Source organism: Gambusia affinis, linkage group LG17 (genome assembly GCF_019740435.1).
Source record: "Gambusia affinis linkage group LG17, SWU_Gaff_1.0, whole genome shotgun sequence".
In the NCBI taxonomy this organism is placed as follows: Eukaryota; Metazoa; Chordata; class Actinopteri; order Cyprinodontiformes; family Poeciliidae; genus Gambusia; species Gambusia affinis.
In genome coordinates, this window is record NC_057884.1 from 8,821,265 (window position 1) to 8,843,866 (window position 22,602).

General features: G+C 40.9%; 2 protein-coding genes across 5 annotated transcripts; one reads left to right on the forward strand and one right to left on the reverse strand.

Moving 5' to 3' along the window:
* The first annotated feature begins 1,279 nt into the window (after nt 1–1,279).
* sec16a (SEC16 homolog A, endoplasmic reticulum export factor) lies at nt 1,280–19,184 on the forward strand. 4 transcript variants are annotated; one of them, XM_044143989.1, is made up of 32 exons: nt 2,366–2,712; nt 3,185–5,510; nt 6,114–6,650; nt 6,745–6,884; nt 7,974–8,062; nt 8,177–8,291; nt 8,423–8,621; nt 8,760–8,943; nt 9,062–9,204; nt 9,462–9,523; nt 9,752–9,890; nt 9,986–10,228; nt 10,312–10,409; nt 10,487–10,568; nt 10,662–10,779; nt 10,898–11,009; nt 11,102–11,207; nt 11,325–11,465; nt 11,557–11,670; nt 11,891–12,092; nt 12,182–12,636; nt 13,425–13,469; nt 13,676–13,840; nt 13,921–13,995; nt 14,087–14,143; nt 14,227–14,347; nt 14,471–14,608; nt 14,949–15,031; nt 15,522–15,593; nt 15,970–16,029; nt 17,889–17,957; nt 18,075–19,184. In XM_044143989.1, exons 2-32 carry the CDS (start codon nt 3,255–3,257, stop codon nt 18,144–18,146), a joined length of 6,492 nt encoding a protein of 2,163 aa, XP_043999924.1. In that variant the 5' UTR covers nt 2,366–2,712; nt 3,185–3,254; the 3' UTR covers nt 18,147–19,184. The 4 variants fall into 4 exon arrangements, with proteins under 4 accessions (XP_043999922.1, XP_043999920.1, XP_043999923.1 ...); XM_044143987.1 differs by lacking the exon at nt 2,366–2,712 and adding an exon at nt 1,280–1,402 and having other exon boundaries at nt 3,185–6,650; XM_044143985.1 differs by having other exon boundaries at nt 2,347–2,712; nt 3,185–6,650.
* Nucleotides 19,185–19,583: 399 nt separating this feature from the next.
* LOC122846807 (polyadenylate-binding protein 3) lies at nt 19,584–22,587 on the reverse strand. Its single transcript, XM_044143990.1, has 6 exons — nt 22,158–22,587; nt 21,765–21,879; nt 21,538–21,650; nt 21,122–21,221; nt 20,881–21,002; nt 19,584–20,768 (listed from the first exon to the last, which is right to left on the reverse strand). The coding sequence occupies exons 1-6, from the start codon at nt 22,246–22,248 to the stop codon at nt 20,659–20,661; spliced, it is 651 nt and encodes a 216-aa protein (XP_043999925.1). The 5' UTR covers nt 22,249–22,587; the 3' UTR covers nt 19,584–20,658.
* Between the last annotated feature and the right edge of the window lie 15 nt (nt 22,588–22,602).

The window sequence follows — 22,602 nt, forward strand, 5'->3', positions numbered from 1 at the left end:
TTCAGTCATTTATTACATTAAATTTGAGGATTATCGCTTCTAACTAATAAAAACTGAAACTTCACTTTCTCAGAAAACTAAAACATAACTTAATCAATCAATAAATCAAATTTATTTGTATAGCACATTTCAGAAACAATGTGAAATGTGCCGTACACACTTTGAATGTTTCAAAGTGTTTTCCATCATTACAAACACAAAAACACAAAGTCATGCAACATAGAATCAACAATCAAAACATTGCATTAAGTCAAGTGCCATCGTTAAATTCGGAATTGATTACGTATAAAAAGCAATTCTAAACAGGTGGGTTTTTAGTCGAGACTTGAAGGAAGTCGGTGTTTCAGCTGCTTTACAGTTTTCTGGACGTTTGTTCCAGATTTGTGGCGCATGGAAGCTGAATGCTGCTTCTTCTCGTTTGGTTCTGGTTCTGGGAATGCATAGCAGACCAGAACCAGCATATCTGAGGGGTCTGGAAGGTTAACATGAATATAAAAGAAATGTTTATTGCACAAATGCTGCATCATTTTAAAGTGTGCCCATGTAATGTAGATAGTACTCAACAACTGAAGTTGTATCAGTACAATTTTTCATGGAGGTGATCAGCCTGTTGAAATGCTGAAACCCAGGTTTGTAATGGTGGCCTTCGGCTATTCACTGGAAGGTCTAGTATTCCTCATATTCATCTTTAAAAACCTGTATAGATTCTCTTTTTGGTTCAGGTCAGATGAGTTTGTTTAAATTACATCACACAATGACCTATATATCAGTACTTTTGACTATAAGCCCCAGGCAGAGGGAAGTGTAAATTGCTCTAAAGCTTCCTTGTATGTAACATAACCAGTTTTGGACCTGATGAAACACAATCTGATGACATGGCTCCCCAAATTATCACTGTCATTGAAAACCTTCGGCAATAACTAGCTGTACCGTCTCATTTGTACTCAAGACTATGAAACTTTGATTTCCAAATAAAATGCGAAACTTACTTTAACCTTAGATGAGGAGTTTGCACCACTGATAAGCAATTTACTTAATTTTCTCCTCGGCCCAAGCAAGACACTTCTTACATTGCTGCTGGTTCAGGATTGGCTTAAGATAAGGAACCTGACAGCTCTAGCCCATGTCATGGATATGTGTGTGGTAGCCCTTAACATTCTGACGTTAGCTGCAAATCAAGTCTTGTCTCTCCAAATTTTTGACATAGTTTTTGCTTCATAATCCCCAATTTGATTACATTTTTATCCACACACACACACACACACACACACGAGTCTAACAAGCCCCGCCCCGTTTGGACGTAATTGTTGTTTGGGCCGTGACGGAGCTTGTACACGTAGCCTAGTAGGATGTGTTCATTGAAGATGGTGGCGTTGTGTGAGACTTCCAGTCCTGCATATTTGTAAGAACGTACTTTTATATATGAATGTTTTTGACATTGTGTAATATTAGCCATATAGCGCAGTTAACAAAGTTCTACTACAAGGGTTTTAATGTCGTGTCCCTAAGAGGAATTACACTGTTACCCTTTAGTTAGCACAGGCTAGTTAGCTGGCGGTGCTAACTAAGCAGCAATGCTAAGGCTAGCTGACCAGGCAGTGAACCTGTTAAATCACTCTAGTATTGCCTAGGGACTCGTAACTTAGCCGTGTGTTTTCCTGTCACGGAAGAGTTGGTACGACAACAGCACGATGCCTGTCTTCTTGCTCGACTTTGTCCCATATAAGCTAATGTATAATGTTAGTATTTTGCTGTGTGCCGCTGTGGACATGTAGCGTTCCTGTTAGCTGTTGAGCCAGAGCACTCTCTGGACCCTTCCTCTAAGGAAGCTTAATGTGTAACGGTAACTTAATGTCGAACCTGACCAAAATGAGCTAGCCTCGGTTATGTAATAGCTAATTCCAGCTAGCGGTGACAAGTTGCAGGGTTGCAGCTAACTTTTGGACTTTTTGGAACTTCGAGTTTCAACATAGTTATCGATAGCCTACCGGGTTGTTCTTTATAAATTTGTAACCTGATCATCTGAAAAATCTTGGATCGCTCTTCCGACTGACTGAACCTACTTACCTTCCGTGTGAGATGTGGCTGTTATTGATCCTCTTCTCTAGCTTAGCATATTCACGTAGATCTTCTTAGCTTCCATGTGACAGACGCACAATAACAAATGATAGGATTTAAACGAAGTCGAAGTTCATTGCATGTATTATTGTGAAATCCCAGATTTATTCATCTAAGGGTACTTTCTTGTCTAAATACTAGACAGTACTTTTTGAGTCAGTGATTGCTTTCGCTTTGTTTATCTGGTGATATGCAAAGCTAATTCCAATTGAATGGATTCATATAAAAATCATTGTACTTTTCTTTTAGATGATTAAGATACAGATTTTACCCAACAATATGACGTGGTCAGTGTTTATGTGTTTTGCTATTGGAGTAATTCATTTACTGAAGCTAAAATTCACCCTCCCAAAAAACACACATACCTTTGAAGACATCACATAAGGGATCTGTCATATTGTTTTACAGAAATTTCATAGGTTTCTTATTCACCATTGTGTTTGCTGATGCCTGTCAGTCAACTCCTTTCTTGTTTAATTAAAAATACAGAAAGCAAAAGTAAGGCTTTTTTTCAGTTCACTTTTTAAAACTTTTTGTGAAATTCTGGAGGAGGAGATCCGTACTTCATTTGGCAGTTTTGTTTTGATTGCAGTTGTAAGTATTTTTAAAATGTTGTTTAAAAATTCTGGGGCCATTACGTCTACATGATGAGCAAAATCAATGGCAAATGTAGCTACGCTACAAGAATATATAAGAGTAAACAAAATAGTTATCATTGTCTTCTCAGCCTTTCAATAGGGACGTGATTTTTCATATTTTTACAAGACTTATGTGAAGTATGTTTACTTTTTAATATATCAAGGAAAGGTGAAAACTTCCTTCTCTTAAAAGCACCGTTTTTCTGCATAGCAGCAGATTTAAGTATGCTTTTTTCTTAACATTCATTGAGATATGTTAAAGGGGCAGATGAGTTAAAGGGGCGATGTAGAGAGGATGTATACATAGCTGAAACACTTTCCGATGTAGAAGCTGCCACGTTGTACTTTTTAAACAAATAAAGGTGTGGTAATGTCCTTTCAAAGGAACATGTGCTGCTTTCTTTAATCCTTTCCTCTACTTCTTACAGCTACGCCTGACTTCAGCCTCTTCAGTAACATCTTTCAGAGTAACCTGGTCATTGGACTTGTTGTGAAGACATGCAACCAACCCCTCGGGCTGGACCTCCTCGGGCTGGACCACCCCGGGCCTCTATGCCTAATATGACAGGCAGAATAAGGCCTCAGAAGCATGCAACAGCAGTGACAGCTACTATGCCGCCTCCTACCCAGCCCATAACGGACCCTTTTGCTTTTGGCAGAGCTCAACCCCCCATGGCTGCAGGTGGTCTTCCTACAATACCTAACAGCAGCCCACCACAAATGCAAACTCCACCTAATGCCATGTACTCTCAGCTTGGTTCTGGACTCCCTCCACAATCGCAGTTGCTTGAAAATGTTCCAGCTGCAGTGGCTGGTCCCCCAGCACAATCTCTGTCAGGGGTGACTTTATTCACCCCTCAGGTTACACCATCTGCTGGTGGTTTCCCATCTCCAAGTACCACAGGATATGCATCGGCTAATAGTGAACAGGACTATTTTAATTCAAGAGATCCTACTGCAACTATGTCCACAGATGCATCACATACATCACCAGCACCTAGTAATACACTTTTTAACCCGGATTTTCAGGCACATCATCTTGGTCATCCTTTGCCTTTTCAACCCCTTCCATCCTCATCTTCATCTACTCAGTGGGCTCCTGATCACTCAAGCCGGCCTCCCTCAGTTCAAAACTATTTCCAACCAACTGTTGATCCACCAGCACGGCCCTCAAATATACCACCACAAACCCAGATGTACCCCTCCCACAGCCAGTCACCCCACCACAGTGCCCCCACCCCTCAAGCTTACTCTGGACATCCCCAGATTCACCCCCCTGCTCCTCTTCAGAACCCTGTAGCAGCTGCCAGCTCTTTGTTGCCTGACCCAAATGGACCCCAGCACCTCAACTCACATTTACAAGCCCAGAGTTATTTCAGTCAGAGCTCTGCGCCCCAGGACTTGTGGTTCAACCAACCAGTGCAGGACTCCGGCTACCACCAAATGGGTACCGGCTCGGGCCATCATCAGCCACCTACAGACTCTGCTGGATCTCCTCATGTTTCCAGTACGGGACCTGGTTCTGTCAGTCAACCTGCGCCAAGTTCTGTCCCTGCCACAGATGTATATGGTCAAGAGTCTGGTACAATCTCGATGTTCTTCAAAGGAAGTGATGTGGAAAACGAGGAAACTCTTGCTGATGAGAGGAATAAAACATTAAATGGGGTTGCTGGATCTTTTCAAAATAACAGCAACCTACCATCTCATAGTAGTCACTCAGATTTGGCTGTCGATTACCAAGGAGTGTCTGTTCCAGATCATTCACGCCTTCCTTATATGAATGAAAGCAGTCATCCTTTACAGGGGCACATCCAAAAGCTCCCGGATAATGACTTTGACCACGTGGAAAATTTGGAGTGTGTTCCAAACCAGGAAGTTTTACCCAACGAATTCAGCAGCAGTCCTGCTGCTGCTATTGCTGCATGTAACCCAGTTGACCAGTTTGAAACAGGACCCAACCTGGAAACTCCAGATTCAGCCCCAAGACCAATGAGATCTGCGAGTGTGTCATCCAACTACAGCAATTTGAGCCATGGAAGTGGAACCGACCCCCGTCGGCACCAGGGAGTCGAAGGTACCTTTATTCAGCAGGAAAGCCCTCGTCTCGCTGATAATCCTAATACCTCTTCTGCTGCTGCTGCTGCTGCCGGAGGCTACTTTGAGCAGATAGATACATCTCCAAGTGGTGATGTAGGAGTGCAAGGTTCAGTAGAGCATATGTGGCACCCCACGCCTAGCCCACCAAAACCAACTGGGATTTTCCAAGCAAGCGCCAACAGCTCGTTTGAACCCGTACGTTCACATAGTGTTGGAGTGCGTCCTGCTGAAATTGATAGGGCTAAAATGGTTGCTGAAGGAGGTTCTGATTCCACATCTGGTAACTTGGAGCAGCCGCCAGACAATATGGAGAACATTTATGGGCCAGGACAAGCTCCAGCTTCTGCTCCCAGCGATGTATTATCCAGTCAAGCACACTCAGTGATACATCCTCATTCTCGACCTTCGTCTCGTGCTTTTGGGGCCAATCGGCCCTGCGAGAGTCCGGCCACTACTCTGTGGGCTCAGAACGACCCTATGAGCTTGGGTACCAATATCCTTCTCGCCCCTGCAGCTCCCCCAGTTTTGGCCCCATTAAGAGAACCCAGTGCTGACGTCATCCAGCCACCAGAGGATTCTCCGCTGGACCTACAGGCCTCGCAGAGAGTTCAGACAGCTTCTCAGCAGCATTCAGAGAACCTAGAAAACCCACCAAAGGTGAGTGATGCGGAGCCAGCTGACTCTCAAAGCGGCCTGGGTTACGCATCTCTGCTCGTGTCTGGCTCACTTCATCAGCCCGTTTTAATTGCCCCGCCTGTATCCAATTACAGTGTGATTTCCCCCAGCATTCCTACTGTGTCATCCTCTCAGACTAATCATGGAGAAGTTGTGTCCCCCGAAAGACCTCCCCCACAAGGGCTTGGTGCCAGTATCTCTCAACCATCAGCCCTACCTTCTAAGCAAAATCCGCTTGTTTCTTCTGGGTCCATAGCTTTCTGTTCCTCCGCTCCTAATCAGGGTCCGCTCAATCTGACTCGCGACAAAACAGTTGGAGCAACTTCAGAAATCACAACTCCACCACTCTCTCAACCTGTTCACCCTCCTCTTTCAAGGGGCCAATCATTGGGGGGAGAAAACCATTCTACTGTTAATTCACAGCCCGTTTCTCTCGTGACTGCTTCGGTCTCTAATCATAATCAGACATTAAACTACGAACTGCTTGATTTTTCTATGCACCAATCACATGGCCAGAGCCAGGCGTATGGCCAGCCGTCATCTTTGCATGAGTCGTCACAGTCTAGTAATGGATTTTACCTGCAGGTCACCAAGGATGCTCAGCAGGGAGTAAGAGACGGAGGGAATCTCTCTATACAGACAGTAACTTCTACATCCGCCTCACAAGCTCCACCAGGACTGCCTCCAGCTGCTCCAAACACTCAGCAGACGCAAAGTGAACCTCCTAAGACATCCAATTCTCAAGTTTCATTGCAGGGACAGAGGGATGCTGCTGCTGTTCCTGTCAGTGGAGCCCAACTTTTTCATGGTCAATATTCAACTCCGGCACAAGGACCTGCTGGAGGGAATGCTCCTCCTCCTGCTGCTCCTGGGGTGTGCCCCCCAGGCACACAGGGGGCCGTACCTCCAGGGGATTCCCAAGCAGTTCCAGCTGAAGCTCCCCGTCCACCCTCCTCTGCAGGCAGCCATCAAGGCTACGTGAATCCTCCTCCTCCTGGATCTGGGCAGATGTACAGCAGCTACTATGGAAACTATGGAGAATACGCAGATAGCAGAGGACAGTATCCTCCAGGCCAGTATCCACCTCCACCTGGAGATCCCAGAATCCAACAGTATTATCAAGTAAGGGTTGAGGCGATTTTGGACTAGCATTTATGAGCAACTGTGGCCTGTGTGTCCCTCTTTATTAATAATTATTTTTATGCTTTCCTGTCAGGATGCAAACTACCGAGGCAGAGGAGATCCTTGGTATGGCAGTAACCCAGGTTACCGCGATCCAAACTACCAATACAGAGAACCACAGTCGGATCGACCCAGCTCAAGGTCTAGTCAGTACTCAGACCGGCCTTCATCCAGGTTAGTGAAGCAGTCAGTCTTTCTTCAGTATCTGACCTTCACAATCTTCTTCAATTCAAAAGTTAAAAGTCAGAATTGTTGGAAATAAAATGTCACTGCCTTGTTTTTCTGAGGTGTAATAGTGTACCACTATTAAGTCTGTTGCAAAACATTTAATCAATTAATCGCATGATAAATCGCACAGTAAAATTACTTTGACTTTATATTCTGATTATTAATATTTTCTGAAGGGTAATTTTGTTTACAGACGTCATAATCCATTGTCTTCTAGAAAACCACCCTTTATTCCCATATATGGCGCCATAAAGTTGTCTAGAAGAATGTCTTTGATTTTTGCCTTTTTGTTTCTTTATGTATGTCTATCAGGAGTGGGAAATAAATTTTTTTAAAGAATCGAATGAGAAAGTGTGATTGTTATTGAGGGCCGTTTGATTTAATGAACTCAATTATTCTTAAATGATATTTTTGATAATACAATGCTTATGATTTTTGTTTTCCTGCAGCTGAACAACTGGCAAATTAATGTTAATGTAAAACATTTTTTAGAAAAACAAATGAATGACTATAATTTATAAAAATAATTAAAAAAATAAGAAATGTGCAAATATTTGTATATTTGCTGTCAGGTCATATTTGAAGCTGTAATCCCTGTAAGCAGCAATCTGCTCTCCACTTTACCTTTGACTCCAATGAATAAATACTTAATAAGGTCTGCACATTATTAGGAAATTGAAGTTAAAAATCAATGCTATTTTAACACACTGTTACAGCTGTGTCAAGTGTGTGAATTCACTGGAGTGAGACTCCATCCAACAGCCTCAATATCTTATTGCCATCCAAAGTGTGTATTTTAGTTAATGCAAATATGAAATGACAAACATTGCATTTCCCTGTGGTCTTTTATGCATTGTTAATGCAAAACAGAAATTGCATTGATGATTTATTTTGCATCCTTTACTTTGAAATCATTTATTGTTAAAAACTCTACATTTTTTTGTCCGTCCTTAGTCAGCACACACACAAGGCTGCTTAATTGCAGCATCATGTTTGGATTTGCATGTTGAAATAACACCTTGTGTTGTCCTTCAGGCAAGGTTATTCTGAAGATTACCAACGGCAAAACCGAAGTGCCTACGGTGAATATTATGCAGATTACCCCAAGCACTATGATTATAGAGGTATGAGCTACATATATTTGCTAGTACAATGTCAATTGGATAATGATTTATGAAAGAAAAAATTTCATGTATTTGTCAATTATCTTCTCTTTTCTGCATTTTTTGTTTAAAAAGGATACAACTACGGACAGTACGACCAACGGTACAGAGGATACTATGATCAATCCTATTGGTCTTATTACAATGACGCATACAGAAATGGCTACTATAATCAGCAGTATCCGTCCAGGTATGCGTTATTAAAACTCTTCGTACATTGTAGTAAAAAGTACAATGAAGACAGCAAGATGTAAAACAGTGTAGCTATGCATGAGTCCTATCAGTTTACTCCTGCTGAGTGTTTTATCGGCTCACTCACAGGAAAGATGGCTACGACGACCAATGGCAGTACTATCCAGGATATGATCGCAGTTTTGATGACGACAACGTGCGCGGGAGAGATGCTTACGGCGACGACTTTGACCGGCACAGCGTGCATAGTGAGCAGTCAGCACACAGCGTGCACAGCTCCACCAGTCATCACAGCAGACAAAGCAGCTTCAGCTCACGGTCACAGCAGGTGAACTGTCACGGCTGCTTTTTATTTCATAGACAATAAAAAAAGTGCAGTTTACTTTTTTAAATTTATTTTTGGGGACCTGGATCTTCTGACACCTTGTTCTCTACTCTTTTTTTTTTTTCTGCACTTCAATTGCAGAGCCAGGTGTACAGGAGCCAGCCTGACTTGGTGTCTGCAGTTTATGACATAACACAATCCACTCTCCCTGTTGACTACTCTTATGGCCAGTATCCAAATCAAGCGGACGCTACTCAGAACTACAGCCAGTACATGTATCCCTCAGAGTACACTGCAGACAGTACCTGGATTGCACCAGAGCAACGTAATCTTACAAAACTCAGTTTTTGGAGAATATATATATATATATATATATATATGTTTTTTGTTTTTTTTTATATCTCACTTAATCACTTACACTGTAGCCATTGTTTCCCTTTCAGCTCCCCCTCGTCCTGCAACCCCAGAAAAATTTACCATGCCCCATCGTTGTGCTCGCTTTGGACCTGGAGGTCATCTGATCCAAGTCCTGCCCAATCTCCCCTCAGCTGGGCAGCCTGCTCTGGTTGAGATCCACAACATGGAGGTACATTTACCGTAAAAAATTGCAAAAAGTTTTTATTTATTGTTTTGTACAGAGCTTAAAGGTTTAAATTTCAGCACACATTAAGTTACGTTATGTCATTATGCATTAATCGTAAAGTAGGCATTCCTTAGTTTATGGATCATAGGTTGTAAAATTTGTTTCTATTGCCCTTTTGGAGATACAAACATTTTAGACGTTTGTGAGCAGAAAATAATGTAAAGAATATGTTATGTATTATCTTCTACTTCTCCTTTTAGACGATGCTGCAGGACACCGCAGATCAGGCTGAGCTGCGAGGTTTCCCTGGACCTCTGATTAAGTAAGTGTATTTTTCTAGTCATCTCCATCTCAAAAACTTCACAGAATCTTGGTTAAAGTAAACTCCTTAAAAAAACCAGACTTCAGTTCTTTAGTGATCCAAATAATGCAAAGTAGTGTAACAAAAAAGCAGAATGTTGAGTTCAATTTAACTTTTTTTTTTTCTGCAGTTTAGGTTTTTGTAATGAAACATATTATTATATCCTAACATTTTCTGTCATGCCAACAGGGAGGAGACCCACAAGGTTGATGTGATAAAATTCTCTCAAAACAAAGCAATGGAGTGTTCACGTGACAACAACTTGCTGGACAGAGACTCTGCCCGCCTGCTCTGGGATTTCATTGTATTGCTTTGTAGACAGAATGGGGTGAGTCTACGCTGCCTGCAGCTGTAAATCTACCAGAACAATTATTATTTGATTAAAATTTGGTCTTTCCTTATTGTTGTTTTCCGTTTCGTCAGACTGTGGTCGGCACAGACATCGCTGACCTCCTGCTGAAGGAGCATCGCTCTGTCTGGCTGCCTGGCAAGAGTCCCAACGAAGCCAACCTGATTGATTTCAACAATGAACCTCTTGCACGAGCGGAAGAGGAGCCTGGAGCTGGACCGCTGTCCCTTCTGTCCGACACTTTCATGATTGTCCCGGAGAACATTGGCAAGGAAACGGAGCGCTTCAGAGAGCTGCTTCTGTTTGGGCGCAAAAAGGTAGGAGATAGAGTGATTAGCAAAATGACGTAATTATTTTAAGCCAAATGTATCTGACACATTTTATTCTTTGATGAAAAAAGGATGCACTTGAAGCAGCCATGAAAGGAGGTCTCTGGGGTCACGCCCTGCTGTTGGCTAGTAAGATGGACAACAGGACACACGCACGTGTCATGACAAGGTGAAGTAGCTGCAGTTGAAGTTTCTTAACCTATAATTATGGTTTTCTCATTATTAAAATGTTGTTTTCTTCTTCAGGTTTGCCAATAGTTTGCCCATGAATGACCCTCTCCAAACAATGTACCAGCTGATGTCAGGGAGAATGCCTGCTTCTGCTATGGTACGACCTGTTTTTAAACCGGGGTGCTGAAGAAGTTGCTGACAATGATTTCCCAGCTATCTAAATTGAACGTTTCGTTTTTCACAAACGCAGTGCTGTGGAGAGGAGAAGTGGGGTGACTGGCGCCCCCATCTGGCCATGGTCCTCTCAAACCTAACACACAATATGGACTTGGACACTCGCACTATCACCACTATGGGCGACACTCTCGGTATGGTTATTTTATTAAGAGTCTATCCAGTGGAAGTTGTTTAAACTTTATTGACGTTAATGGCAGCTGGCAGCTTCATTCCTAACATTTTTGACCATTTTTTTCTACTTTGGCAAAGCTTCTAAAGGGCTGACTGACGCTGCTCACTTCTGCTACCTGATGGCCCAAGTTGGCCTGGGGGTTTACACCAAGAAGAGCACCAAGTTGGTGTTGCTTGGATCCAACCACAGGTTAGCCCAAAAATCACACACACCGTCCTGTATATGTCTTTTGACATAAACTGAAAACAAGCCAGACATTTAACTCTGTTTCTTACCTTCAGTTTGGCCTTTAATCAGTTTGCCACCAATGAAGCAATCCAGAGGACGGAGGCCTATGAGTACGCTCAGTCTCTGGGCTCCCAGCCTTGTTCACTGCCCAACTTCCAGGTGGGTTTTTGTTATTTTTAGAAGCCTGTTCAATATATTTCATATGTTTTTACATTCATAATTACATTGTAAATAAGATATCTGAAGACTATATTCTCTCTCTCTGTTCTCCATCAGGTGTTTAAACTAATCTATGCATGCCGACTGGCTGAATCAGGCCTGTCTGCCCAAGCTTTTCATTACTGTGAAGCTATCGCAAAGACAGTTCTTATGCATGCTTCCTACTACTCCCCTGTGTTCATCAGCCAGATCATACAGGTTTGTAGTTCCTTGCTTTTGATGATTATTTTTTTATATTTTACTTTTTGACTCATGTGATTCATTTATTTATTTTTCTTTTTGCTTAAAGATGTCAGAAAAGTTACGGTTCTTTGATCCGCAACTAAAGGAAAGACCTGAGCAGGAGCTGTTCATTGAGCCTGAATGGCTGATCCGCCTCAAACAGCTGGATGGACAGATCAGGGTGAGGAAGAGCAGCGGTTCTACGTCACCTTGTGGCTTAATATAATTACAAGCATTTCTTGCCAGTTCAAACAGGGAACTATGTAACAATAGATTTCTTCAAAAGTTTGATATAATGTTTTATTTTCCAGAAATTCATCAGATTTAGATTGACTTTAACAAACCATGTAATTTTTAAACAATTAACATATTTGATGATTTCTTCTCTCTCTTTTTGTAAGACTGGAGTGATTACATACAACAGGGACAGAAGTACTCCTGCACAGTTTGATTGCATCAGCGAAAGTTCCGACTTGGAGCCCCAGAGTCCAACTGAACCTTACAGCATGCCTCTGGAAGTGGACGGCCAGGCCCCCGACAACCAGCTCATGAGCTCATTAATGCCTGGGCCTCAACCGCAGGCGGTACAGTTGATGCCTCCAGGTGTGTGTGAATTTGTTCAAACTTTTGCTCTGTGTGTGATTAGCTCTTAGTGCTGGCAGATAGATTGAGTCTCTTTCACTTCCTTCCAGCTCCCTCCTCCATTCTCCATGAGGGGGCGGCTCCAGCTCAGTTCCCACCCTCAAGCGATGTACCCCAGTTCTACCCCGTTCCCCCCAGTGGACCACCGGGCCAAATCCCCATGCCTGGATTCCCTCCACAGGATCCTGGCGTCGCCCACCCCCCCTTCTACTCTCAACATGAGCAGACCTATCCCGGAGCCCACCAGCAATTTGTTCCCCCACCACAAGAGGGCCAAATGTCGCCTCACATGTTTCCCTCACAGGTGCCACATTCACCTGTTCAAATGACTCACCCACCTTTTCAGATGCCCCAGCACATGCCTCCCTCTCCTGGACATATGGCCCCCATGGAGCAGCCGCACTCACCCCACCCGGAGATGCATCCCACACATCCAATGTCAACCTCCCCACACAGAAGCTCCTTCACTCCTCAGATGGACTTGTATGACCACATGGCTATCATGGTCAGTATTTACCAGCCTGCAGTTCTAAAACAACTTAGAATAAGTTACAAAATGTTTTATGTGATACAGGCTTGTCCTAGTTCCAAATTAACAACAGCCTCTGACCCAATTCACAGATGGCTGAATTTTTATACACAAGCACAGGCAAACTGGGGTTGACACATTTACCAAATATGTACAAGTTTCATTACCATCTATATAAGTACTTTTTCTCAGTACAACTAGTGTTTTTTTTTTTCCCAAAAAGAACATTTTAAACAAAAATGGATTCATTTTAGACAATTTAGGAATCTTTACTCCATTTTTAGTTTTTTTTTTAGTAAGGCAAACGTACAGAGCCCTTTTTATGTTTCAAATCTACATTGATTTATAGAGCCTTTCCTTACAAAAGTCAGACTTTGTTCATTTTATTGAAATACCAGCTACCTAAATTAGTCAATGATTCGATGCAATCTTCTGGGTTTCCTTAGTTAGAAACCTTTTAAGCTACGGTGAATAATTAACTGAGCTTATTTTACTGTTTGGATCAGTTGGAATGTATGTATGATTGGATTGAAATTACTTTTTGCAAAGTGCCTCTAGATGTCATTTGTTGTGAATTGGTGCCATATAAATTAATAAACTGAATTGAAAATGACAAATTTTAGTGTACAATTATCTTCTCGTTTTGAAAGAAATGTACATTGAATTTCTGGAGCACAAACTTGATGACTTTGGTCTATGTGGCAAAAATGTTGGAACCCACTAATACAGGAGAAAATGTTTACCTTGTTTATTTGGTTCCGCAGGGTCCGAGGAGATCGCGAACAACTTCACAATCTTCAATGCATTTGGTATGTTGGTGTATCCTGGCTGAAGTAACACTGACATTTCACACCAGAGCTTAATGTCTTGAAACATATTAAATTCCCCTGAGATGATTAATACTCACTACTATTATGTGGTGATGCCCTTAGTTTGATCTACTAAGTATTTCATTCGTTATGTAAATGTCAGAGCGTATCAAAGCGTGTTCTTATCAGAATATTTTGTTTTCCAGCCATCTGGACGCAGCTCTCGCAGGGCCTCTGAATCTTCCACTCACTCCGGTGGAAGAGAGCGGAGCAACTCTGCTGTAAAACAGGCCTCTCCGCCTCCGCCCTCGATTCCCGAACAGCCACGCAAAGAGGAGGCCAGGAAAGCCAAGAAGGATTCTCCAGAAAAGGTTCACTTTCTCACAATTTCAAAAGCTGCACACTGCAGGATTACACTGTTTAACGCAGCGCTTCCTTTCCATGCAAACAGAGTAAAGGCTGGTCATTTTGGCCCTTTGGGAAGAGAAAAAATGAGGCTCACTTGCCAGATGATAAAAATCCTTCTGTAAGTTACATGTGCTTATTTTATTTCCTTCCGCCTTAACTCTAGAATTGTTCTTTAGCATTCTATGGCTTTGTGTGTTTATCGTTGCCAGATTGTTTGGGATGAAAAGAAAAATAGATGGGTTGACTTGAATGAGCCTGAAGAAGAGGTCAGTGGTTAATAAATGGATATTTTAAAAATGTAGATCTTAAATTAGCCTTTTTTTTGATGGGTTTGTTTTTATTCTGTTAGAGTAAGCCTCCCCCTCCACCTCCAACCGGTTTTCCCAAGATGCCTCAGATGCCTGGTCCTGGGGGGCCCACTGCCCCTCCAGGTGCTGGGTCTGCCGTCAACATGTTTTCCAGAAAAGCAGGTAAGATGCACAGTAGACTGGAAATTTGACTCAACCTCATACTTTTCAGGGCAGACATTTATGGATACCATGCATCTTTTAAATCCTTAGTTGTAATTTGTTTGGCTGTTTGTGTCTTCTCAGGCACTAGGAGCAGATATGTGGACGTTCTGAACCCGAGTGGAACAGCTAAGCCGAGTGGAGTGGCCCCGGCTCCTGTGGACCTATTTGCTCCTTTGGCCCCCATGCCCATGCCTGCTCACCTGTTTGTGCCTAGTTCAGGTGTGTGTTGTGAAAATACAATAAGCGAACCGAGAACATTTAAAAACATCTCAGACTGGAACATAAGTATTATTTTTTTTCTTGCTGTTTTTTAACATTCTAGCTTAGCTTTTATTTGAAGAGTTCAAAATTCTTTAAATGTAATTAGGTGACAGATAACATGTGTCGCTCCTTCAAGCTTTTTTTGTGTTGTTGTTGTTTTTGCCCAAATTCAAGACAACAGTGAAACTTAAGAATCTATTCTTTTCAGTTTTTTTGTTGATAAGCTGAAAAAAGCTAATAAAGTTAAACACCTAAAAGAAAAATGAAATATTTTTTCTGTTTCCCTCTTTATGTGAAGCTCCCAGTGACCAGCAGCCTCAGGAAGGCAGCGAAGGTGGAAATCAAGAGCAGAATTCACCAAGCAGCAGCGCTGCTCCACAGGTTCCTTTGATTTTTAAACATTTGCACAACATCCTGCGTGCCTATGTTGATGAAACTGTAAATTATTTTCCCATTCTGGATCAGGATGGAGTTGGGGGAAACGTTTCTATTTCTAGGAATTATTCTCATCAGGGAATCAAGCGATCTGTTTTTTGTTTTTGTTTGTTGTTTTTTTTCTGTTTCAGTGTTTAAGGCCTAAGGTATTTTGGAATATCTGCTGTGTATCAGAAAGTAAACTATTGTATTTGTACTTTCAAAAGTAGACAAAAAGATAAGATTAAGTATTCTGGAAAAGTATGGAGTTATAACGCTAAAATGTGCATAAGCACCTTGAATTATACTTTATTCATGTAAATATTTCACTATCTTATCTCAATAGTTATATAGACGGCAATGAAACTCAAAATCCTTCAGAACGTCAAGATAGAAATCCAACTTTTAAGGTGCAAAGTTGCACTTTTACTCATCTTGAATCTTTTGACCGGCTCAGGTGTTCAACCCCACGCTGTTACCACCAGCCCCAGAAGGTCCTCCTGTTCCAGATGGGTCACAGTCAGGAGAGGTAAGATCCATCTGTCAGTGTAATGGGCTTTATGCTTCATGGCACAATGAGATAAAGCTTGTCTGCAGAGTTTGCTTTTTTTAAGTTCTTGTAAGAGAAGACTCAAGGATGCATGCATACCAACATTAACTCTCATCTTTCTCATGCTGAATGACTTGATAAATACTATAATTTCTTTTCCATGTGTCTCTGTAATATAATTCCATCAATGTGGTGTTGTTTTCTAAGAACTAGCTATTTAATGCTCGTTTACTTAGTTTCATTCTTAACTTGATTGTGAAAATTGATCTAATCAAGTGCATGAAAGATTATTAATACGGGGTGATGGGATTTTTTTTTTTTCTCTTTTTGTTCCCTTCCTACTTGTTTTCTTTAGCTGTCACGTTCTAGCTCAATGAGTTCTTTATCACGTGAAGTGAGTCAGCATTTAAACCAGGTACTTCTAGTCTGTCCTTAAATAAAGCCCTGCCAGCATCTTCCTCTTTCTGTTCTGTAGCATCTCTTCATTAAAACTTCCCCATTTACATCCAAGGCTTTGCTGAGCATCAGCCCCAGAATGTCTGCCTGTTGTTACCGCCTGCTGTCTCCAGCATTACCATCTCCGCTCTGTATCTATTTAAGAAAACACAACGCTACAGGAAGACGGTTATTGCAATAGTAGCTGGCAGCTGCTATGAAATTTGATTCATGGCACATTCTCATGAGGTCAAAACATTTTCTGACAGCTGTAGTGAGGCTTTGCTAACTGAAATACGTGTATATTTCCGTATTCCCACATTACAACTTCAAACTTGTCCATTTGTATCTTATGGGTAGGTGTAAAAGAAAAAATAGTAAATGTGATGCAGAAGAAAAGTAAAATGTATCAAAATATGTTAGAAATAAAAATCTGGAAAGCACTGGATGCATCTCCATTCATCTCTCCTGAGGACAAACTTTGTAGAAACACCCGTCACTGCAGTTGCAGCTAGAAATTCTTTGCTTTTAGAATATGTTTCCAGTTTTGCACATATAGAGTGCCTTTGTTTTAAATGTATTTTTAATTCTTCTTAGCGACAAAGCTCCAGCTTTGTCAGTTTGACAGTAGAGCATCTGTGAGCAGTAACTTTCAAGTCTCACCTCTTAGTCTCTTGGATGTCGATAGTCGTGTATAAATATACTTTCTCTTCGACTGGATGTTTTTGGATTGCTGTTCTGTTCAGTCTCAAGACATTTGCAGCCCAAAACAGCGTCGCTTCCAGCATCGTCGTTTATTTAGCTCCCTCCATCCTCATTAAACTCTGACCAGCTATACTGTCCTTACTGAAGATAAGCTTCCCAGCAACATGACGCTGCCTCCACTATGTTTCAAAATGTAGGTCTTCTGTTACATGTAGTGCCAAAAACATAAATTTTGGCATCATTCACGTGGAGTACCTTCTTTCACCATTTGCTGTTGTACTTGTTGTAAACTGCTGACTAGACTTTTCAGTTTTTCCTTTCAGTCAGTCATTGACTTTCTTTTTGCTTGTCTTCCATGAAGGCCAGATTTGTGGAGTGCAAAACTATTAATTGTCTCGTGAGCAAATTTTTTTCAGGTTTTTTTGGTTGCTTCTCTGATTAATGTTCACCTTGCCTGGGCAAGGTGTTTAAGTTGATTTGCAGTTGTACTATTTCCTTGAGTTTTCATAAGGTAAATGAAACCGTGCTGTATTGTTTTATACATTGATGAAACTTTAAACTTCCTGACCTGCTTGAGCTTCTTGGTGATGTTTCTTCACTCATGTTGTCTGTGATTCCTTCATAGAACAACTGGATTCATACCAAGATTCAGTAAATGTTGGAGAAGTCCCTCAGAATTCCCTCGGTTTCACTGATATTCACTACTTTTTTAATTTATCACACAAAAAGCCCTACTAAAATACATCAAGATTTGACGTTGTAATGTGAAAAATAAAATGGAATGGTTGGGAGTACTTTTCAAAACCAACGTTCTCACTACACAATGTTAGTAGGACCCTATTCAATATCCTCAATTTGCTTGAAAGAAAAACAAAGCATTAAATGATCAGAGACAGTCATGCTGGAGATTGATGCAATGGTTTAAATGTAACTTTTAAAATTGTCCTAGGCGAGTTGCTCTAACCCTAGCATCTAGTTTGCATGGCTACTGAAATACGCATTAACAGTGCTTTGTGATGGTGCCTCACCGTGGATCCAGTCTGCATCGTCTTTCCACTTTCCCCCCCGGCACTTTGTTGTAAATCAATGTGTCAACATCAAAGTACCAAAGTACCTCTGCTTTTCCCTGGACAGAGTCATCCCAACCAGGGGACTACACCCGCAGGAGGCGTCACTTTTTATAACCCTACGCAGTTTTCACAGGTGTGGTTTTTAAAGCAGCATGTTTTATTTGGTCTGTCCACCATGTTTGTTTTTTTTTTTTTGTTTTTTTTTTGCCCTGTTTGTTCACATGATGAATGTCTTCTGTCTCTTCCCCAGATAAGTGCACCATCGGGAGGGGGTCAACGGTCTAGCCGGTTGGGCCAGCGCCAGTACCCAGTGTACAAGTAAACATCCCCTTCAACGGAGAAATGAAATGAATAGACTAAATGGACAAAAATGAGAGTCTACCTGGAAGTAAATGAAGCACATGGACATACTGCTCTCTGTCTTAAGAACTCCTCCTTTGGCCTTCGTTTAAAAAGCTTGATCCATCATGTGGGTTTTCATCAAAACAGCTTAACCACTGTGTTGGTTTCTTTTTCTTCTTATACCTTCATCAGCCCAGTAGGTGTCGCTGGTGAGTGTTTGTAACAAGCACAGTGTTTCCTTGAAGGGCTTATTCCTGAAACCAAACAGGGGTCGAAAAATGATTTGCATCATGGATACATTCGCACACAAACAAACTGTGTGTTCATGTCGGCATTATTTGTGTACACGCCTTGCTCCACTAAAGCTGACAGATAAAAACACTGATCATCCAGCGTCCCGTTGTGCTCTAGATGTCTGGACGGATACGTGAAGGATACAAAGGAAGTGGCATCTTTTTAATTTCGTACTGGATGATTTCTATAAGCAGTCTTCGTGCTAGAGGTGGCAACTTGTGTGATGATTTGCTTATTTGGTCTTGCTGTGTAGAGATTTCCACTAGATCCACTAAACAAAGCATGTTGGATGATTTAAGGAAGAGAAGTATGCAGGGATCGATCGCTGCTTTCAGGTATTTATTTAACCCTTCGCCCCCACTTACTTGTTCACCTTCAAAGATCTCAGAGGGTCTTTTGGTCCATGGTTATCTCAAGGTTCTGAGCTGACAGCTTCAAATGGAGGGACGTTTGTTGAACTAACAGGATCCAGAATTCAAAATGAATTTTAAATATTGCAGAAAATGAATCTATCCAAATATTTGTATATCAGATTGATTGTATTTATGACATGTAGACATAAAAGGTGTGCGTGCGCGTGTGAGAAGATTAACAAATGTTTTTTTTTTTCCCCAAATAGTCTTTGACCAGATGCATTATTGATTGAAGAAACTGCAATCACAATCTAATCGTTTGTATCGCCTGCTTCTGCATACCAATAAATCTTTAAAATTGTGAACTGTGAGCTAGTCGTACTCTTAAATACGTTGTCGTTTTAGTCTACAGCTGTAACTCCCGAGTCTGACGTTTGTCACCCCCAGATGTTACTCCGTCACTCATTCTGCAGACATCAGTCGGATTGTTAACCAGCAGAGGCCGGTGTTCTCCGTTGTTTTAGAATTTCTGCTGTGAAATCATTGACAGAGAATCATCAGTACAAATAATGGAAACAAATGGTAATAATAATAAAGTTATTTTTGCGCTCTGTAGCACTTTGATAGAGGTGTCCAGCGGTTTCATTTACTACATATTAAAAAAAAAAGGCATTTTGAAATGAGTTGGCAGAGGTCAGCTCTGTGAGGTGAATGAAATGTGGTCGAGTTTTATTTGAATTTAGAAGAAAATGACAATATTAACATGTAGATATTGTAGTGGTAACATTTATTGGGTTTTAAAATATTTATTTTGAAAATATAGAAATCAATACAGCAATAATTTCATCACAAACTCACATGATATCATATTTTTTAACATCTGTTTTCAGTCAGGAATAAAGAAAGATCTTTCTTTAGTATTGTTGTATTTTTAAAAACTCCATTTCCATTTAAAGCTCTCTAATCTACAGAGTTGCTCTGCAGCTTTCTCCTTTAGATACTAAGTTCAGAAATGAATTAACCAAACACTTTCATATTTTAACGGGGAACAGGAGCGCTCCTTCCCCAAAGAATCTGTTTTTTGGAGGATGATGAAACGTGATGGGTCCAACATAATTAGCTACTTTAAGAAAATGGATGCAAATAGCTAAATTGTGTCACTAATGGCTATTTTGAGCTCAAAACAGCCACAATTACTCCTTCCTTGATAGTGAGTCTTATTCTACATAATTAAAACGTAAACTTAAAAATAAATCAGCACATTAAACCTTACATATTTACATAAATCCATCCATATTAGCTCAGTCATTCATTTTCGTCCTCCTTATGAATGCTACAGCGGAACACAGGACTAAGAAATAGTAACGATGAATATCTTTATAATCAGTATTTGGAGATAGTTCTGACACTACTATATACAACAGTTAGCATCCTTAATGTATTTGAAAATCGGCTATATTTCCTAGCAGCTGAAAATATTTTTACAATAATGCAAAACGAAAAGCAGCATCTTGATCCAAATTTCTGTGAGATCTCTACAGAAGAAAATTAATTCTTATGCATTAGTGTAAATTTTATCAAGAAAAACCATGCAGATTTGATTGATTGGTTCATGTAGGGGCAAAACGACGCTAATCAAGTGCATGAAAGATTCGGCACTAAAGTGAAGCAGTACAGATTCGTTTTTCATTGGATGCAGACACTGCAAACAAAGGACTCAGAAACAAGCCTTCATTTCAGCAGAATGATGTCTTTCAGACTCATCGGTCATCTCACGTTCATATCCAGTTCACAATTTAGTCTAAAATCACAAAGTCTTCATAACCTGGGTTTAACAAATCCAGCTCAGCTCTCAGTATCCAGCACTGCCTGTGCTTTCTGAACTGCAACCTGCAGTTTTGTGTGGTCACTGAGCAGCTGTTGGAGAGAAGCAGCGTCCATCTCCAGAAGCATACCTGGAAAAACACGATGTGGATGTCTTTATGAGAACACATCAGTGGTCTGTGAAGACTCTCGCAGCCAAGAGATGGTGCATGCTGAATGGCAAATAAATCAGAGTCAGTTCACCTGTGATGTCATTCGCATGCAGTGAATCCATCTGCTCGACCAATGAGAAGAGCTTCTCTCCCAGCCTGTCTGTCTCGTCAGCTTCTGAAGCGTCGCTGAGGTCCGTCTCCTCTATATTCTGCCTGAAAAAGAAGGCAGAATATATTATCAGTAATTTAAAAAGATTCTAATGTAAAGTGTGTCTCTTGATTATGAAATAAATTGAATATGAGGACAAGATTCAGATTAAAAAGCTACAAACTCTTTCAGTGTCTTCAGGGCGAGATTCACATGTTCCTCCAGGAGTTTGGGGTTTGACAAAAGCTGTAAAACCACATCTTTGTGCTGCTCCAAAAGCATTCCTGTGCACAAGACAAAACACCTTTTCATTGCATAAGAAAAGTACATCTCCAGTAATGCTGAGTAATGATACTAACAACTAAAGTTAGCATAGGAATGTCCTGATACTCACACAGTCATTGGATTGTTTCATTTTTACAATTTCAGTTTAGCAAAAGAGCATTTAAAAGGACTGAATACAGTACACCATATTCATACATTATATTTCGGAAAAGTAAAAAACAGCCCTTACAAGTAGATAAAAGCAAATAAATTAAGAAAATGTATACTGAAGGGTAATCTCTCTCTGTTTGTGAAGAGCGAGGATATTTTACTCACCTGTGATTTTCTGTGAGTGACCAGTGTTGTAAACATCCACTAACTCAAACAGCTGCTCCCCCAGAGAGTCGGAGGACTCGGACACATCATCCTCATCTTTCTGTGCCACCTCACTGTAAGGAGGAATCACATAAACAACGGAAGGTTTAACTTTAAGAAGCCTATTCATAGTCTTCACCAGCATTACAAACAACATCACTTCTCCAGTCTCCACTTGATGATTATACCTGGCCTTCGGTGCCAACTGCAGAGCTCTGAGAGCTTTCTCCACAGCTGCTGTCAGCATGGCCTCATCCTGCAGCATCTGGCTCAAAACAGCAGCTGGAAGCTCCAGTAACATACCTGAAACACACAACCAGGTTCAAATAAGATTTTACTTTAGCATTTATGCATTTTATTTGCACCTTTAAACCTTCATCTCCAAAGTTCTCAGCCCTTTAATTAAACTTTTGTAAACATAAAAATAGATACAAAGCTTTCAAACTATTAAATTGCATTTAGAGGACAAGGAAGGTGAAATGGATGGATGGATTTATACAACGGGACAGAGAATATTAATGCTGTTTATGTTACGGAAAATAATTTATAGTATATTAAATGAATCATACAGGTGAGTTCACCTGTGAGTTTTGCAGCACCCTCCTTGTGTTTGGGGTAGATCAGAGAGTACAGCTGTTCACCAAGTATCTCCAAATCTTCTTCTTTATCCATGCTCGTCCTTTCTCATTCAGATACAGCTTTTGTCTACCACCTTAAACCGGAGTGAATCCTTGAGATAAATGGTTTCCCAAGCAACTTTTTAACTCCAACAACTTTAAGTTTCACATCCTCGAATAAGGTTTAAACGGATCTGCCAAGAAATTATCAGAAACAAAGTCAAACAATGCAATATCTCCGATAATAAGCGTCCTATCTTTAGTCCGTATTTATCACTTTTACCAGCGCGCTTTAATATAAAATGACACACTATCAAAACGCTTTAAAATAAATTGTAATCTGGAGTTCATTTCTAACTGTAAACATGCGACGCACATTAATGACGTCATGCCAGAGAGACCATTCATT

Coding starts and splice junctions, on each gene's coding strand:
- sec16a (XM_044143987.1), top strand. CDS start 3,255: ATGCAACCAACCCCTCGGGCTGGACCTCCTCGGGCTGGACCACCCCGG. Junction 9,205..9,461: donor TTGAGATCCACAACATGGAG/GTACATTTACCG, acceptor TTCTCCTTTTAG/ACGATGCTGCAGGACACCGC. Junction 15,032..15,521: donor GCAGCAGCGCTGCTCCACAG/GTTCCTTTGATT, acceptor TGACCGGCTCAG/GTGTTCAACCCCACGCTGTT.
- LOC122846807 (XM_044143990.1), bottom strand. CDS start 22,248: ATGGATAAAGAAGAAGATTTGGAGATACTTGGTGAACAGCTGTACTCT. Junction 21,651..21,764: donor CAGTTGGCACCGAAGGCCAG/GTATAATCATCA, acceptor TCCTCCTTACAG/TGAGGTGGCACAGAAAGATG. Junction 21,222..21,537: donor TCACTCACAGAAAATCACAG/GTGAGTAAAATA, acceptor TCTTGTGCACAG/GAATGCTTTTGGAGCAGCAC.